The sequence below is a fragment of the Diceros bicornis genome, chromosome 40 (genome assembly GCF_020826845.1).
Source record: "Diceros bicornis minor isolate mBicDic1 chromosome 40, mDicBic1.mat.cur, whole genome shotgun sequence".
Classification (NCBI taxonomy): Eukaryota; Metazoa; Chordata; class Mammalia; order Perissodactyla; family Rhinocerotidae; genus Diceros; species Diceros bicornis.
The window spans coordinates 14580200-14598629 of NC_080779.1; the positions used below are offsets into that span (position 1 = coordinate 14580200).

General features: G+C 39.7%; 1 protein-coding gene across 3 annotated transcripts in view; it reads left to right on the forward strand.

Annotated features, from left to right (window-relative positions):
- The first annotated feature begins 1854 nt into the window (after positions 1–1854).
- Positions 1855–18430, forward strand: part of MGAT4A (alpha-1,3-mannosyl-glycoprotein 4-beta-N-acetylglucosaminyltransferase A) — a 108614-nt gene continuing 92038 nt past the window's right edge. For 2 of the 3 annotated variants that reach the window (XM_058534493.1, XM_058534492.1), the window contains exon 1: positions 6403–6728. In XM_058534493.1, coding sequence (XP_058390476.1) covers positions 6635–6728 — 94 coding nt within the window. In that variant the 5' untranslated portion in view covers positions 6403–6634. Of the gene's footprint in view, positions 1919–6402; positions 6729–18430 lie in introns of those variants that run through there. The other variant, XM_058534491.1, reaches the window with a different exon arrangement.

An 18430-nucleotide genomic window follows, 5' to 3' on the forward strand; every position in this document is an offset into this window, starting at 1 on the left:
GACAAGGCTTGGTGGCTTTGTCCATCATTTGTCAAATGACAGTGCTTTCTTCACCTGCAAAAAGGAATTTGCTTGTCTGTCGTTAAGAGCATTGTATAACAAGGCCTAGGATTGTCCATTCCCAAGAGATATTTTAGGCAAGATATATCAGTGTATCAAAGGAGGTATTCCAGAATGGTCTCAGTCTTTATTGCTTACATCTGGTCATGAAATCTGTTGCCAACTTGCTACTAGGAAATGTCTTTGTCATAGAATACAGGAAATCTGGTTCTCAGTCCCTCAAAGCAGAAAGAAGTTATCATTTGACATCCTGGCTGTCATGCCTAAGTCATGTTCACGGTCCTGGATAGGGGACAAACCTCTTTTTGTCTGCTGCTCCTAAATCAGTGGGGGACCATGGGAGGAGGGGAATTGGGAATTGTGTATCTCTTCCTGAAACTTTAAAACTGTTCAATAGTCGTGGAGCGAAATCTCACCATGCTGAGAAACCCATGCATGTCATAGCTGATTATTAATTACTGTTATCTTGAGACAAAAATTAAGGAATTTTGCAGAGAAAAAACCCATTCTTATTGATGTTTGTCTCTTATTAGAGTTTTGAATCTTTGAATTACTGTTTCAAAAAAGGAACATATTTATTACTTGGGGAGCTAGGCAGGAACAAGGGTGTCTTCCTGACCTTTGGCCTCCAATTCCCTGTAAATATGATCTTGCAGATTGTCATGAGGATTATTGCAGTGGTTAAAATAACACATCTCTGATGTTTGAATCCAGACCCACCGCTAACCAGCTGTGTGACCTTGGGCAAATTCTTTAACCTCTTTGAGCTCCAGTTTCCTCATGAAAAATGGGGATTAAAATGAGATGATGCAATTAAAATCTTAGCACCTTGCCTGGTATATGCTAAGTACCCAAAAGATGGTGTGCCCTATGGTAGCCACTATTAACGCAAGTCACAGGACCTATGGACACTAAGAAAAACAGGGGCAGAAACCTCAGGCTTTCTATAGATGATTATCTATTTGGTTCTGAAGTTAACCTCAAACCTTACAAAATGCTGATAATTAAGGACACGGGGCACAGGAGAAAGGGGCAGGGCAGCGTGGTGTAGTGGAAAAATCAGAGACTTGAGCACTCAAACGATCTGATTTAAATCCTAGTTATAGTTCTTCTTTCTAGTTGCTTAAGCCAGTCCTTCTCCAGTCCTTTGCCCCGAGTCCCAGTCTCCTCATCGGTAAATTAAATTGGGGATAACGACGCCTATCGCTGGGGATGTCGCGACGGTGAGACACAGTGAGGTGTCCGGAACCGCGGGGCCTCGGAAGCTATTGTCAGATTAGGGCGGGAGCCGCCCCCGGGACCTGTCACCAGGAATACTACCCAGGCAGGACGTGCAGGGAACGGGACCCGCAGCTGGGGGAAGGGGCCGGGCCGGGGCAGTCCGGGGCGGTCGGGTCGCGCGCCCGGGCGGAGGCCGAGGGCTCCCCGGGGCCTTTTGCTGGCAGTCTGAGCTGCCTCTGCACACGTCAGGGAGTATTAAAGCCAGATGCGGCGGCAGAGGGACGCCAAGCTCTCAGAGCCTAGGACCGGAGACGAAGACGCCGCTCCAGACCCCGCGGTGACATTAAACGAAGGGGAGGAGATCTCACGAGAGTTATATAGGCTGCGAGACGGCGCCCCTAAATGACAGCCGGGCGGGCCACTGACGGGAGCGGCTCGGCCGCGTGGGGGCGCCCAGTGGACGGCGCGCGGCACCGGCGGCCAATGGCTGGCGGGGTCGCGGGCGGGGCCGGGGGCGGGGCGGCCGCGGCGCTCCAGTGGCGGGGGCGGAGCCGCGGCGGGGAGGCGGGGCGCCCGGCAGCGACGGCCACAGCAGCCTTGGCGGCGGCCGCGGCAGGACTGGCAGCGCCGGCGGCGGGTGAGGGGCTCGCGGCGGCGGCGGCGGCGCGTGGGCGGCGTCGAGGTGGGGGCGCAGGGCGGCCGCGCGGAGGGGCGCTGGACTGAGGGGCGGCGGCGGCCGCCCGGCTCTGAGGCGGTGGGGGCGCGGGAGATCCACCTGCTGGTAACGGAGCCGCCCGCATCTCGGCCCGTCCGGGAGCTCACGCGCCCCCGGCTGCTGCGGGGTCGGCTCGGGGCGCGGGCCGGGCCTCGGGGCGGGGCGCGGGCCGGGCGCCCTGGCCGCGCCATCACCCCGGCTCCGCCGCCGCCCCTCGGTGCTGCGCGCTCTCCCGGTGGCCCTCCGGGCGCCTGGTGCGTTCTCGGCGTTCCCCCGCGCAGCGGGGCTCATCGACTTTGGGGCAAAGTGGAGGAAAGTGTGCGTTTGGGGGGTGCGGAGAGGGAGGGAGAGTTCCCCGCGGGACCCGGCTGCCGAGGGCCCACGCCCGTCCCGGAGTCGGCGCCCCCAGGGGGCCCAGGGGATCACCGGGCAGGTGGGGCCCGGGCGCGGCGGCCCCGGGCGCAGAGGCAGCGGCGGCTCCGGCCGAGGCGGAGAGGGCGTGCAGCCGTTGTGGCGAATTTTCCTAAGTGAAGACCTGGTGGTCCGGTGTGAAAGTGCACCCCCATCCCCCCAGGCCTCGGTCCCCCCTTAATGAGGAAGCTGCAGGTGGGACCCTTGGGTTGGGTCTAGGTGATTGCACTAAGTCCCAGGTGACATCCCGGAGGCGTGTTTTATGAGCTGGCAGTCATACCACTCTTCGGAGTCCGCTTTTATTTCTCACAGCGTGTGTTTCTCTGAGCCCGTTCATTGCTTAGAATCCAAATTGCGAAATATAAACAGGCACAATGTATGTTTTTAATCCTTCCCATATATTTTACTGTTGTGCTTTTGCTGTCGTACGAATTCTGATAAAAAATAATGACAGCGTCGTTCGTTTGAATTTAGATCTAAATTTAGAATCAAATAATATGCATTTTGTGGTTTGTTTCTTTTTCTGAATGTTTAGAAAGAATAGTTTTATGAACAGGTTATCGTGGCATAGGTTTCTTCAGCCCACACGTGTCAATCCGAAAACGCACTGCAAGATGGAATTATGTAAGCTGTATTAAAAGAAAATTAATCCTTTTATAAATGTAAAATAATAGAATTTTAATATAGTTGCAATGTATAAAGTTATATAGCTTATGTCGTGGATTTCATGATTGTACCTTTCATGCTTTAGGCACCTCTGTCCTGTCTGTGGGATGGTAATTAAGAAATATGCCAAATGTGCAGCAGAGTGTTCTCAGCCAGGGAACATATTGAATATTTCAAAGAACACTTTAAAATAAAGGTTTTCTATCTAATAATGAAATATGGGACTACAGCCCTTAAAGGACTGTTAATAAGACAGATTTTTCAGTCTGAGATCTAGAGTTGAAAGTTCCATTCATCTTTGTCAGGACAGAAAAGATGACTAGTAATTTTAGCCACTACCTTTTTTGTTGTTCAAGATTCAGATGTATTACGTGATAGTCTCAGAGAGTATTAAGGGGTTAGATTAAAATTTTTGCAAATGTGGACACTGATAAAAATATGAAAAATGATAAAAAATCAAAAAAACACATCATTTTGTCTCTTGCTTAGGGAGTCAATCAGTCTAGTCTGTTAACTGCCTCTTCTGGTTTAAGAGCATGGAGATCATTAGTTTTGCTCTTGTCTGGAGTCTTCACTTGTAATGTGCAGTTAAAGTTCATTAGTTTGGAAACCTTAATTTTAAATGTATGACTACATTTTTACTGAGTAAAATGTGTTCATATTTCTCTTGAGGAATTTTTAGGTCTTATTTGTTAGTAGAATTCAAGATAAGTATTTTCTTCAAACCAGAGCTGAATAATCCAATACTTAATGTTCCTTATATTTTTCGTGTGTTATCAATAGTGTATCCATAGTCTACCTTGATTTTAGAGTTCATTCACTTTTTTTTTTTTTTTGGTGAGGAGGATTGGCCCTGAGGTGACATCTGTTGCCAGTCTTCCTCTTTTTGCTTGAGGAAGATTGTCCCTGAGCTAACATCTGTGCCCATCTTCCTCTAGTTTGTATGTGGGACGCAGCCACAGCATGGCTTGATGAGTGGTGTATAGGTCCACGCCCAGGATCCAAACCTGTGAACCCTGGGCCACTGAAGTGGAGCGCATGAACCCACCCACTACCTGGCTGGGCTGGTGCCGAGAGTTCATACTGAATTTTGTCATATGGGCTTTATTTGTATTTAATAAAACTGTATTTTAAAATATTCTTTATTGTATGATTATCTGCTTCTCTGCTTCCCCATGATTATTAATTGAATGTTTACGCTAATAACCTGTATACTTTTAGATTTTTTACTAGACAGAATCTTTCCTGAAGTAAGGTAGGGCTAAGTATATAGCAATAGAAAGTTATATGCGTTTTTATCTAATGCCATAGCAGGATTAAATTCCAAGTTATATAATTCACTGAGTTATCACTTCTTTTTTAATAATCAGAACTCATTATTGGGTGCTTATTAATATCAGACAATATATTAGGCACTTTCTGGAATTTAGTTGAAATTATAGGATTTCACCATGAAGATTTTGAATTGTAGACATGGCATGTTTGATATCAACTTTTCTTAACTATAAAAGGTAAATAACTTTGGTTTTAGAAAACAATGATGATAACTTGTAAGTGAGAATATCTTTGGAGTTCCTTGTTTTCAGATAGTAAGAGGAAGCAAGGAAGTAGGGGAGTTCATTGCTTCTAGAATATTATACCACAGTTAGAGCTGCTGGGCCCGGAGGGTTAACAGGCATGCGTTGGGGGTGTGTGTGGGGAAGAGGAAGCCTTAGCTAAAGGCCACAGGAAGTGAGAAATTTAAGTTAAAACTTTGAAATTTCCTGTGAATTTTGCAGCTTATTCCATAATAGATCCGTGTTCGTTATAGAATATAACATTTTGAAAAATTTACATTTAAACTATTGGGTAGAGTTAACACCCCGGGAAGATTCTCCAGGGTAACCTGAGACTTGGAGAATTCCTGGCCCTTTTCTTCATACTGCCACAGTGCAGGTGGCCTAGTTTGCGAGGCAAAGGGTGGTCGGTAGGAGCTTGGACTTTGAAGTCCAACAAATTAGGGTTATCTGTTTGGGTTCATTTCCTTGTAATGCCTGCCTCGTAGGATTTTGTGAAGATTTAATAACATGTAGTGGACCCAGCACATAGGAAACCCTCAGTGAGTTGTATGTCTGGCATTGTTATTATTAATGCTATGTCCTAATGATCTTTGTTCACTAGGGGAGATTTCTAGTAATGTTCAGTTTTACAAAGTAGCTGAGATGGTTGTTTCTGAATTGCCCACAAATGGCTGCTTTAATTAGCAGTATTCTTCTACTGAGGGAATTGTCCCTTGGGCTTGTTAGGCGTTTCTGGAGGTGCATTAACTCACCCTGCTAGAGTGTCATTTAGTATATTGTGGTCCCCTTGAGGCCACCAGGAATCAGTGCACATCTCAGAGTGCCTGACATGCCCCCAGGGAAGAAGACCCGCTGTGCTTAGAGTGCACTCAACCAGTGGCTGGCTGCAGTTTTTTTGTTTGGTTTTACTTTTTAATACAATTAACATTTATTGAGAATCTGTTATATGCTAGGTGACTGTACTTAAGTACTTCTAATTACTTCATTTCATTCCATTTTCTCAAGAGCTTTATTAGATGGGTGGTGATCTGGATATCCTGAGCTAAAGCAATGCTAAGTGATGGGTCCTAAGTCATACCATATCCTGCATTTTCTAAATGCCTAAATAGTCCCAATTTACACGCTGGGAGTAAGTTAATCACTGGAAAAACTGCGTTCATTCTATGATGATGATAAATAGCAATAATAACTGTAACCTTTTTGTTATTTATGATGACATGTGAAAGAGGAGCCAGGTCAGGGTGTTTTCTCATTTTGTGGCTGAAACCTACGTAAGTGACATACTGGAAGTCATGTAAGTAATGGTGGAGCAGGATCTAGGACCCGGGTCTTTTGACCCTTATATATTGTAGTCTGTCAGTTTTCTTAAAAATTTTTAAACACTGTTATTGTGCAATAGGAAAACTGAGGAGAGTAAAGATTATGTTACTCAGGAACCCTTGTGTGATCATTAGAGTTCTCAGCTTGGAATCTGTGGCTTACTATATGTTTAATGAGTCCCACAACTTCTCCCTTTAAATAAGTAACCATAACTTTCTTTTCACAGACAAAAGAACCAACGAGGAGGGGATATAGTTTGAAGCTTTTTTCCCTGGCAGAGAAGAACCATATAATTCTAGTATATTAAATGACTGGTTTAGATATGGGGATAATCTTTATAGATGCAGTTTAGCCCAGCCAAAAGTCTGTTTATAATGGTGACTGATAAATGCAGAAACCAATATTTTGCATTACTGAACAAGTTTTTCTTTCTCTTTTCCTCTTGAATAGGATGAAAACTTGAGACATCAACCTATGAAGACTGTGAAGACAATCCTGAATAGTAATTGTGAATGGTGTTGCTGCTAGACTGGTTCTGCAGAGCATCTGAAATGAACCTCTCTTATTGATTCTTTTTATTGGCCCAGAGCTAGGAGTACTGCGTTCAGTTGACTTCAGGGTAAAAAGAAAACAATCTTGGTTGTCATCATAAACATATGAACCAGTGTGATGGTGAAATGAGATGAGGCTCCGAAATGGAACTGTAGCCACTGTTGTAGCATTTATCACTTCGTTCCTTACTTTATCTTGGTATACTACATGGCAAAATGGGAAAGGTAAGGAAAATATTTCCAGAAATATGTATAAAACGTAGTAGGCTTTTTGCTTTATAAATGGTGTATAAATGCTTAGAATAAATATCCCAACAATCTGCATGTTGCATGCTGTCTGCTGGTGGCCTGGCAGTTTCTTTCTGATGCAAAAGTGAAACCATTCTTGGACAGAGAAGACAGAGAATTTCTGATTTGAATGGGATTTGTTTTCGAGTTCTTATAATTGCACTTGGAGAAACAGATACTGATCAGCTGTTTATATTATACGTGACAGCCAAGTTGAATAATATTAAAGACTTTTGTTTTGGCGTTTTGTTTTTATTATTAAACATCATAAATGTTTGATAAGCTTCTTGTACTGGATATTATATAAAACGCCTAAAAGGACACAATCAGCGCCTTTATGAAATTTGCATGTTGATTGTACTAATGATTTGGTGCTGTGTAGTTAATGATTTAAACTGCCTGTGTTGACAGATTGCTCTTTAGGCAAAAGTGTTTATGAAGTGGGTGAGGAGAAATTCTGATTAGAAAATTTAAATTTTTAAAAAAAATTAGCTGTGTTTAGACTGTTGAAATGTGTTTTTAAGGAAGGTTATTTGTTCAGTGATTGGAACAATATTCAGGGATAATGCAGTTTTTTGCTTTTTTTGAAGAGAAAATATTTGGAGTAAATTCCTACACATACTTTTTACCTATCTCCTTTCCTTATCTAAGAAATGTTGATGGCAGGGAGGATGGAGGTGTTGAGGGGAGTGCATCTTGGGTTTGTTAGAGTCAAGTTAGTCATCGTCACCTGGTTACTTGAAGATGCAATTGCTGGCATTATTTCATTGACTCCTATGAAGATAACTGAAGAGGTGGATTCATGACTCAACTTTTCTCTGTGTGTGTATGGATATGTATATATAGATATGTATATATCTGAGGACATATATGTGTAAAATAAGCTGATATAAGTGAAAAACATATGCTATGTGCTTTGAGCAAGTATAGTATTCTTTTTCTCTTTCTCTGAGTTGGGCTCTAATTTTAGGGGGAACTCTTTGGGGAAAAATGAATGAAAAACTTTTTGAAGACCTTTCTTCTTTGTGGGCAAATATGTCTACATTTTAGATTTCATTTTTTAATTATACCAAAGGGAGAAGACTTACTTAGGAAGAACTTTGAATATTAATGTAATCAAACTATTGATTGTCCCTGACATGAACAAAACAAATGACTGCCCTGAAAAGTCTACTTATGAAATAAGAGAATTTGGATTGTATGAATTTTTTTTTTTTTTCTTATCAAGAGGTTTTTCTATTCAGAGAGTTATAGTAATGGAGAAGCTTGACACTTCTTCTCACTGCGTCTTATTTAAGGGATTAAAAGTTTTGGAATCTCCATTCCATTTATCCTCTTTTCTTTTTTTTTTTTGAGGAAGATTGGCCCTGAGCTAACATCTGTTGCTAATCTTCCTCCTTTTTTTCCTTTTTTCTCCCCAAAGCCCCAGTAGATAGTTGTATGTCATAGTCATACATCCTTCTAGTTGCCGTATGTGGGATGCCTCCTCAGCATAGCTTGATGAGCAGCACGTAGGTCTATGCCCAGGATCCGAACTGGCAAACCCCAGGCCACCGAAGCAGAGCACGCAAACCCAACCACTGTGCCACCGGCCTGGCCCCTATCCTCTTTTTTATGTAAAGTCATTATAAGCATTATTTTTTTTTATATTAAGCTGTCTTTATAATCAAAGTAATGTAAAAAATATAAAGGTTCTTTCACCATGTAGTATTAGATACATACACCAAAAGTCTGCTCTCTGATTATCCCTCTTTGAACAGCTCTGTAATCCTTTCATGCATACTCCTCTGCTCTCTTTTTCTGCTTTATGTTTTGTCCAGACTCTTTCAGGTATCAACAGAGGTCTCCTGTTATGGTTTATGTAAAATCCTTTGTGCTTTAATACTATCATTTATGTAACCACTCTAACTGCTGAGCCTTTGGATTCTTTCTAGATCATTCTGGCAATCAAACATCTTGGATTTTCCAGAGAAGGCCTGATTTCAGATATTCAGTTCTAGTAAACATGTAAACCATGTGCTCTGATTTATATTTTGAAAGCATGATTTCCATAATCATTGACGTTGCTGGACTAATAGTTTTTATTTTTCATTCATTCATTGGTCCCTTTCATGTACCTGTCCTGTGCCTAGCACTGTATTATATGCTATGAATACGAAAAGGAATAAGAAACGTCACACCTTTGAGAAGCTTAGGGACCAGTAGGGGAAGATGCATGTAAACAAATATGATGCCATCAGAAATATTGAGATAGAAGCAATAAAAGAGTGCAGGGCTTATGCTGTTATAAGCATATTACATGTTATATATTCTCTCATTTAATCCTCATAACAACCCTGGGAAGTATTATTACCCCTTTCTATAGATGAGGAAACCAAGGCAAGTGGAGACAGAATCTACTAATTCTTGAGTCACTTCACAGAGGAAGAATAAATGTGAAGGCAATGCCAGGCAGAGTAGGGGACAGTGGGCATGTCAGGTAGAGGGAGCTGCATATGCAGCCAGAGTTCTGAAAGGGTGTAGAGTATTTGTGCTTTGGAATTATGAGGTGCTCATTGTGATTGGCACGTAGTCAGTCCTAGACCGTCTCAAGGTTTAGCTGATAATCACAGTGCAGCTCCTATCATATTTGTCATAAGTCTTCATTTACCACTTGGAAGAATACATGAGCTGGTCTATAGTATTGGCATAAGTTGGGGAGGATGTCAGGAAACCACCTAGGAAGCCAGAGTTTGGGCCAGGATACCAGTTTCAGCAAAATACACAGGATTCTCACATAAAAATGAGAATTCCAATTCTGTGGAATAAACAAGTTGGGAAAGTTGTAAGTGAGTGTTGTGAGAGTGGGACAAAAGTAATTACATGTCTCACTTGTAGGTAGGGTTCTCCTAAATGAACCTTCTGCTTTGGTCAGGCACAATCCAGAAACTGGGCAATACTGAGCAAGCAGTCATAGATCTCTCTCTATAGGGACGTATAACATTCATGTACATGTTTCTGTGTGGACATATGTTTTTGTTTCTCTTGGGTATTTACCTAGGAGTGGAATGGCTGGGTCATATGGTAACTCTACATTTAATCATTAGAGGAGCTGCCAGACTGTTTTCCAAAGCAGCTGGACCATTATGCATTCCCTCCAGCAGGGTATGAGGGTTCCAATTTCTTCACCTTCTTGACAACACTTATCTGGCTTTTTTTTTTTTTTTTTTTTTTTTTTTTTTGTGAGGAGATCAGCCCTGTGCTAACATCCGCCAATCCTCCTCTTTTTTTGCTGAGGAAGACGGCCCTGGGCTAACATCTGTGCCCATCTTCCTCCACTTTACATGGGACGCCGCCACAGCATGGCTTGCCAAGCAGTGCATCGGTGCGCGCCCAGGATCCGAACCAGCGAACCCCGGGCCGCCGCAGCGGAGCGCGCGCACTTAACCGCTTGCGCCACCGGGCCGGCCCCAACTTATCTGGCTTTTTGATTCTACTAATCCTAGTGATAGTGAAGTAGTATTTCATTGTGGTTTTGATTTGCAGTTCTCTGATGGCCAGTGATGTCTAGCATCTTTTTATGTACTTATTAGCCATTTGTGTATCTTCTTTGGAAAAATGGCTATTCTGATCCTTTGCCTATTTTAAAAAATGTATTATTTGTCTTCTTATTATTAAGTTGTAAGAGTTCTTTATATATTCTAGATACAAGTTCCTTATCAGATATATGATTTGCAAATTTTTTCTCCCATTCCGTGGGTTGTCTTTATAGTGTCCTATGAAGCACAAAAGTTGTTAATTTTGATGAAGTCCAGTTTACTTTTTGCTGTTGCTTGTGCTTTTGGTGTCATAGATATCTAAGAATCCATTGCCAGATCATGAAGATTCTCCTGTGTTTTCTTCTAAGAGTTTTATAGTTTTTACTCTTACTTTTAGGTCTTTGATCCATTTTAAGTGAATTTTTGTATGTGGTGTGAAGTAAAGGTCCAGCTTCATTCTTTTGCATGTGGCAAGGCTATTCAGTTGTCCTTTCACCATTTGTTGAAATGACTGTTTTTTTCCCCATTGAATGGTCTTGGCATTCTTGTTGAAAATTAGTTGATCCTAGCTGTTTGGATTTATTTCTGGACTCTCAATTCTATTCCATCGATCTTCCTTGTGCTCATACCACACTGTCTTGATTATCGTTGCTTTGTAGTAAGATTTGAAATTGGGAAGTGTTAAGTCCTGCTACCTTATTCTTTTTCAGGATTGTTTTGGCTATTTTGCGTCCTTTGCAATTCTATATGAATTTTAGAATCAGCTTGTCAATTTGCTTTAAAGTCAACTGAGATTATAACAGGGATTGCATTGAATCTATTGATCAGGTTGCGTAGTATTGCCATCTTAACAATGTTAGGTCTTCCAGTGCTTGAACATGGGATGTTTTTCGATTTATTTAGATTTCTAATTTCTTTCAACAGTTTTTTTGTGTGTTTACATAGTATAAGTTTTATGCTTTTATTAAATTTATACCTAAGTATTTTATACTTTGTGATGGTATTTTGAATGGAGTTGTTTTCTTAATTTCATTTGTCAGTTTTTCATTGCAAGTGTATAGAAATACAATTCATTTTTGTGTATTGATCTTGTATTCTGCAACCTTGCTGAACAGATTAGTTCTAACAGGTTTTAGTAGATTCCTTAGGATTTTCTGTAAATAAGATTGTGCCATCTGTGAATAGAAATAATTTTATTTCTTCCTTTCCAATCTGGATGCCTTTTACGTCTTTTTCCCTGGCTAGAACCTCCATTGCAGTGTTGAATAGAAGTGGTGCAAGTCAACATCCTTGTCTTGTTCCTAATCTTAACGAGAAAGCAGCCAGTCTTTCGCATTTAAGTCTGATGTTATCTGTGGTTTTTAAGTAGATGCCTTTTTTCAAGTTAAGGAAGTTGCCTTCTATTCATAGTTTGCTGAGTGTTTTCATCATGAAAGAGCTGGATTTGGTCTAATTGTTTTCCTGCATCTATTGAGTGATTTTTGTTTTGTATTCTATTGGTAAGATATATTATATTAATTGATTTTTAGATGTTCCACCAACCCTTCATCCTTAGGATAAATAACACTTGGTCATGGTGTATAATTCTTTTTATTATGTTGCTGGATTTGGTTTGCTAGTATTTTGGGGGGATTTTGCATCCATATTCTTAAGGGATATTGGCCTGTACTTTTCTTGTAATGTGTTTGTCAGATTTTTTTTTTTTTTTTTTGTGAGGAGATCAGCCCTGAGCTAACATCCGCCAATCCTCCTCTTTTTTTTGCTGAGGAAGACGGCCCTGGGCTAACATCTGTGCCTATCTTCCTCCACTTTATATGGGACGCCGCCACAGCATGGCTTACCAAGCAGTGCGTCGGTGCGCGCCTGGGATCCGAACCAGCGAACCCCGGGCTGCTGCAGCGGAGCGCGCGCACTTAACCGCTTGCGCCACCGGGCCGGCCCCTGTCAGATTTTGATATCAGGGTAATATTAGCCTCATAGAATGATAGAGGAAGTGTTCCTCCTCTTCTGTTTTTTGAAAGAGTTTGTGGAAAATTGGTGTTAATTCTTCTTTGAATGGTTGGTAGAATCAGCAGTGAGGTCATCTGGGCCTGGGCTTTTCTTTGTGGGTAGTGTTTTGATGACTGATTCAACTTCACTTGTTGGAGGTCCTTTCAGATTGTATATTTCTTCGCTAGTCAATTTCTGTAGTTCCTGTTTTTCTAGGAATTTGTCCATTTCATCTAAGTTTTCTAATTTGTTGTACAATTGTTCCTAGTATTCCTTTATAATCCTTTCTATTTTTGTAAGATCACTAGTAGTGTCCCCTCTTTCATCTCTATTCTAGTAGTTTTCTAGTACTTTTTTTTCTTGATCAAACTAGCTAGAAGTTTGTCAAAGAACCAGCTTCTGGTTTCTTGATTTTCTGTATTTCTCTGTTCTCTATTTTATTACTTTCTGCTCTAATCTTGATCATTTCCTTCCTTCCTCTTGTTTTAGGCTTAGTTTGCTCTTCCTTTCCTAGTGTCTTAAGGTAGAAGGTAAGATTATGGGTTTGAGATCTTTCTTCTTTCATAATATAAGTGTTTACAGCTATAAATTTCCCTCTAAGCACTGCGTTAGTTGCACCCTGTAAGTTTTGGTATGTTGTTTTGATTTTCATTCATTTCAAAGTATTTTATGATTTCCTTTTTGATTTTTTCTTATGCCAGTTGGTTATTTAGGAGAGTGTTGTTTGATTTCCACATATTTGAGTTTCACAAATTTTTCCCTATTATTGATTCCTAATTCCATTCCATTGTGGTCAGAAGACATACTTTGTATCATTTCTATCCTTTTAAATTTATTTAGATTTGTTTTATGACCTAGCATATGGTGTATCGTATGGAATGTCCCACGCGCACTTGAGAAGAATGTGTCTTCTGTTGTTGTTGGGTGGAGTATTCTATAGATGTCTGTCAGGTCCAGCTGGTTTGTAGTGCTCTTCATGTCTTCTATTTCCTTGTTGACCTTCTGTCTATTATTGAAAGTGGAGTATTGAAGTTTCCAACTATTTTTGTAGAATTGTCTATTTCTTCCTTCATTTCTGTTAATTTTTGCTTCATGTATTTTGGTATTCTGTTATTGGATGTATATATGTTTATAATTATTAAATCTTCCCTCTTTATCTCTAGTAACATTTTTTGTTTTAAAATCTATTTTGTCTGATATTAGTATAGCCACTCCAGCTTTCCTGTGGTTTCTGTTTGTATGGTATGTCTTATTCAATGTTTTTACTTTAATATATTTGTGTGTTTAAATCTACAGTGTGTTACCTGTAAACAACATACAGTTTTTTAAATCCAATCTGACAGTGTCTGCCTTTTGATTGGACTGTTTGTCCATTCATGTCTAATGTTATTGGTATAGTGGATTTACATCTGCCATTTTACTTTTTGTTTTTCATATGTCTCATGTCTTTTTTGTTCCTCTTTTCCTCCTTTACTTTGTTTTTGGAATTAATTGAATATTTTCTAATGTTGCATTTTCATTTCATTAATAACTCTTTTCACTATTTTTTGGGTATATTTTAGTTGTTGTTCTAGCGTTTACCATGTACATCTCAACTTACCAGAATCAGCTTCAGGTTTATACTATCTTAATTCCAGTAACATGTAGAAATGTTACTCTTATATAACTACTCCCTTTCTCCCTTTTTTAATGGTATTATTGTTACACACATTATATCTGTTAATGTTACAAACCCAACGATATATTGTTGTAATTATTATTTTACCATCTGTTATTATTTTCTTAACACAGTACGGCTTTATTCTCACCTGCCTTCTTTGTGCTATTATTGGCAAATATATTACATTTCCACGGGTAATAGACTCTACAATACATTATGTATATTTTATACAATTTCTTTTTAAGTCAATTGAGAGAAAGGAGAAAAAATATGCATTAATAGTGTCTATTATAATTACATAATTACTGGTTCCTTTTGTGTGGATTTGAATCACCACCGTCTAGGCTCGCTTGCTTACAGCCTGATGAACTTCCTTTAGTATTTGTTGTAAGGTAAGTCTCCTAGCAATGAATTCTCTCAATTTTTCTTTATCTTGGAGTGTGTGTGTTTTACCTTCATTTTTGAAAGATAGCTCTGCTGGATGATAAGATTCCTGGTTGACAGGCTTTCTGTTTTTGTTTTTTGAGCTCCTTGTGTTATCCCACTGCCTTCTGGCCTCCTTTATTTCTGATGAGAGGTCAGCTGTTAATTTTATTGGGGTTCCTTTATAAGTGATGCACCATTTTTCTTTTGTTTCTTTTTAGATTTTGTTGTGTTGACTTTTATCATATTTACATGATGTGTCTGTTTGTAGGTCTTGTTTCCTAGATATGTAGGTTATTGTTTTTCAGTAACTTTGGGAAGTATTTAGTCGTTATTTCTTTGATTTTCTTTGTTCACCTTTCTCTCCTCTCCTGCTAGTATTCCCATTACATATATGATGATATGCTTAATGGTATCCCAAATTTCTTTTGTTAATTTTTCTTCATTCTTTTTTCTCTTTCTTCATGTTACATAATCTCTTGATCTCTTTTCAAGTTTGATGATTCTTTCTTTTGCTAGTTCAAATCTATTGTTGAGGCCCTCTAGTGAATTTTTCATTTCTGTTATTGTACTTTTCAACTCCAGAAGTTCCATTTGGTTCTTTCTTAAAATTTCCATCTCTTTATTGATATTCTTTATTTGATGCAACCTTGTCATACCTTCTTTTACTTCTTTAGTGAAGCTTCCCTTTAGTTTTGTGAGTGTATTTATAATGACTGCTTTACCTGTTAAATCCTATAACTAGTCACACTCACAGGCAATTTCTGCTGTCTGCTTTTTTTCTGGTGTATGGGTTATACTTCCCTATTTGCATGTTTCATAATTTTTCGTTGGAAATTGGACACTGTAGATAATATATTTTAGCAACACTGGGTGCTTCTTCCTCCCCAGGGGGCTTGTTATTATTTGCTTGTTTATTTGTTTAGTGACTGGCTGGATTATTTTAGTGAAGTCTGTGTTTCCTGTCACACCGCCCCCTAAGGTTAAGTCTCTGTTGTTGCTCCTCAGGGAGGAACAGTTTTGGATATGCCCACAGTCATCCTGGGATGACCATTGTTACTGGTAGGGTTCTCTTCCACTCTTTCAGTGACCACTACACTAATTGCTGGCTGATTATTCTGTTGTTTACAACAGTGCACTGGAGCATGAATTCTGCTACAAACTAATCTAATCAAATTGTGGTTCATTTGAAGAAATTGTTTCAGAATTCAGCGTTTGATATTTATTCTGACTCCAGGAAGGCTCCTCCTCGCTGTCACTTTCCCCAGTTCTCTCTTGCAAACTAGTCGCAAATGCCTGCAGCCTAGCCTGTATCTTCATTAGATCCACAGTTCTCCCAGTTCCCTTCGCCACAGCCTCCGCTGTTTTTGAAAGGGCTCTTAGTTTAAACTCCTCCATGCTCTGTTGCCAATGAAGCTACTTCCTTTGGGAAGAGATTAGGAACTATACATTTTATGGCCCACTTTTCCCGAGGCTCAATTTCTGAGCCAGGGCTCTGGAGGTGGGGGTGGGGACAATGACAGGCTTCTCTCTGAGTGGTACCCTTGCTGCTCTAGGAGCTGAGCCCTGGATGATGGGAGGGGGCTGGTAGCTGAGGTTCTCTTGGCTCTCCCTCTCCTGGTGTGGAACCATTGCCTCACTAGCCAGTGGAAGGGCCGTTGGGGCCCCAGTATTCTCAGAACGCTGTACCCAAGGTAGAGCTTTGGTGCGTGAAAAGATCGGATGTCATATCCTGTGAGGTGTAAAAATATAGACACCAAATAAAGCATTTTATTTAAAACTATGGCTGTTATTTGTAAACAAAAATAGTGAACAAAAGTTTTTAGATTTTTTAGTTTTTCTTTATGGAATAAGCAAAGCTCCTTTCAAACAGGATATAAGGAAAATTAATAGTCAATTTAGGATTTGGAGTATGCTGTCATGGTTCTCGCTCACAGAATTGTATAATTGTGTTTGTTGAGTGCTTTCTGTATGTTAGGCACCGTTGGAGGTTTGAATTACATTAGTGAACATATCAGAGCACAATCCCTGCTCTAGTGTGGGAGAGGAGGAAGGGAGATAGCTAAAAAACAATAAATAAATTAAACAGTAAGCTGAAGAATAATATTTTTAAACTTTTTATTTTGAAATAATTTTAGATTTACAATAAATTTGCAAAAAAAGTGCACAGAATTCCTTTATACCCCCTAATAGGTACAACTTACATAACCACAGAGTACAATTTTTAAACCAAAAAATTGACTTTGATACAGTCCTATTTACTAATCTACAAACCTTATTTGAATTTCACCAGTTGTTTCACTAATGTCCTTCTTCTGGTCTAGGATTCAATCCAGGATCCCACATTGCATTTAGTTGTCATGTATCTTAGTCTCCTCCATTATGGGAAATTTCCTTAACCTTTCTTTGTCTTTTATGTCCTTGGCAATTTTGAAGACATTTGGCCAGTTATTTTGTAGAATGTTCCTTAATTTGATTTTGTCTGATGATTTCTCATGATTAGATTGAGGTAATGCATTTTTGGCAAGAATACCACAGAAATGACATTGTGTCCTTCTTAGTGCATTATATCAAGAGGTGCGTGGTGTTGACATGTCTTATCACTGGTTATGTTATCTTTGTTCACTTGGTTAGAGTGGTGTCTGCCAGGCTTCTCCACTGTAAAGTTACTATTTTTTTCTTTGTAATTAATAAGCATTTTGTGGAGGCATCTTTAAAACTAAGCAGATATCCTATTTCTCATCATACTTTTGCCCACAAATTTTAACATCCATTGATGATTTTTGTCTGCAACAGTTATTACTGTGGTGTTTCCCAAATGTGATTTTCTATTTCCATCCTTCCTTCTACATTTATTAATTGGAACTCTGCTGAAAGGAAAAGATGTCTCTTCTCCCTCCTTTTTTTATATGAGTATAGACTTATGGATATTTATTTTGTTCTATGGGTTATAATCCATTATTATCATTAATTATTTTGTTGTTTTAATTGTCCCAGAGGTGGCCATTGGGAGTTCCTTCAAGTTGGTTTTTGTGCCTTCAACATTGCCCCTATTGTTTTTTTCCCCAAATTTATTGAGGTGAAATTCACATAACATAAAATTAACCTCGTTAAAGTGAACAACTTAGTGGCATGTAGTACATTCATAATGTTGTACAACCACCACCTTTATCTAGCCCCCATTCATTTTTTGAGCAATTTTTTATTTTTTGGTGCTGTAAGATGCTCCAGGTTCTTCTTGTATTTTTTCCCTGCCCCAGCCCTGGAAGTAATCATTTCTTCAAGGAGCCTCTAGTTCCTTTGGAGAATGGAGTCTTGGTGTGCTCATTCCTACTGTGGTATCAGTACTTTTTGTCCCTCTCAGTGGACAAAAAGGAAGTATATGTGTGTATACACACACATCTGTATCTATTTCTGTACCATCTGTATGTATGAAAAAAAAATCCACCATGAGTGCATGTTGATCCCTCTGATTTTAATCCAGTACTCTAGTGTTCCTTCTAGTCTCCACCTTACTTATTGGTAACCCCTGTCTCCAACAGTAAAAAGATGGCCATTAGTGTCCCAATATAGTTAGTTATTTGCTCAATCCCAGTATATACATAGAGTAGTTACAGAATTGCAAACCTATACGCAAGTGAAAAATAAATTTATTAGGGTACAGTATTTATGCACAGTTCTTCTTGTATTTAGTTTTATAATTATATAGTTAGATGCTGTTTTCCAAAGAATCACGTAACTTATTCCTCGTCTTAGTCACTTCCCCTTCAGTGTGGTTATGGTGTATTCATTTATAATACACTTAGGTCCATTTATTGCTGTTTTTATTCTATTTTGGGTTTCCCCATGTCTTGTTTAATTGCAATCACTTACATTTTGGATATGTGAAACATATCTTGGTTCTGAGACTCAGAACTGTAAAAAAAGGTGTCCTGAGAGAAATGTCCCTCCTCATTACTTCCACCCCATTTCCATTTCTCCCGTTTTTCTGCCCAGTTCCCATCTATGCCTTGTAGGTAGTCAGTCTCATTATTTTCTGTTTTATCCTT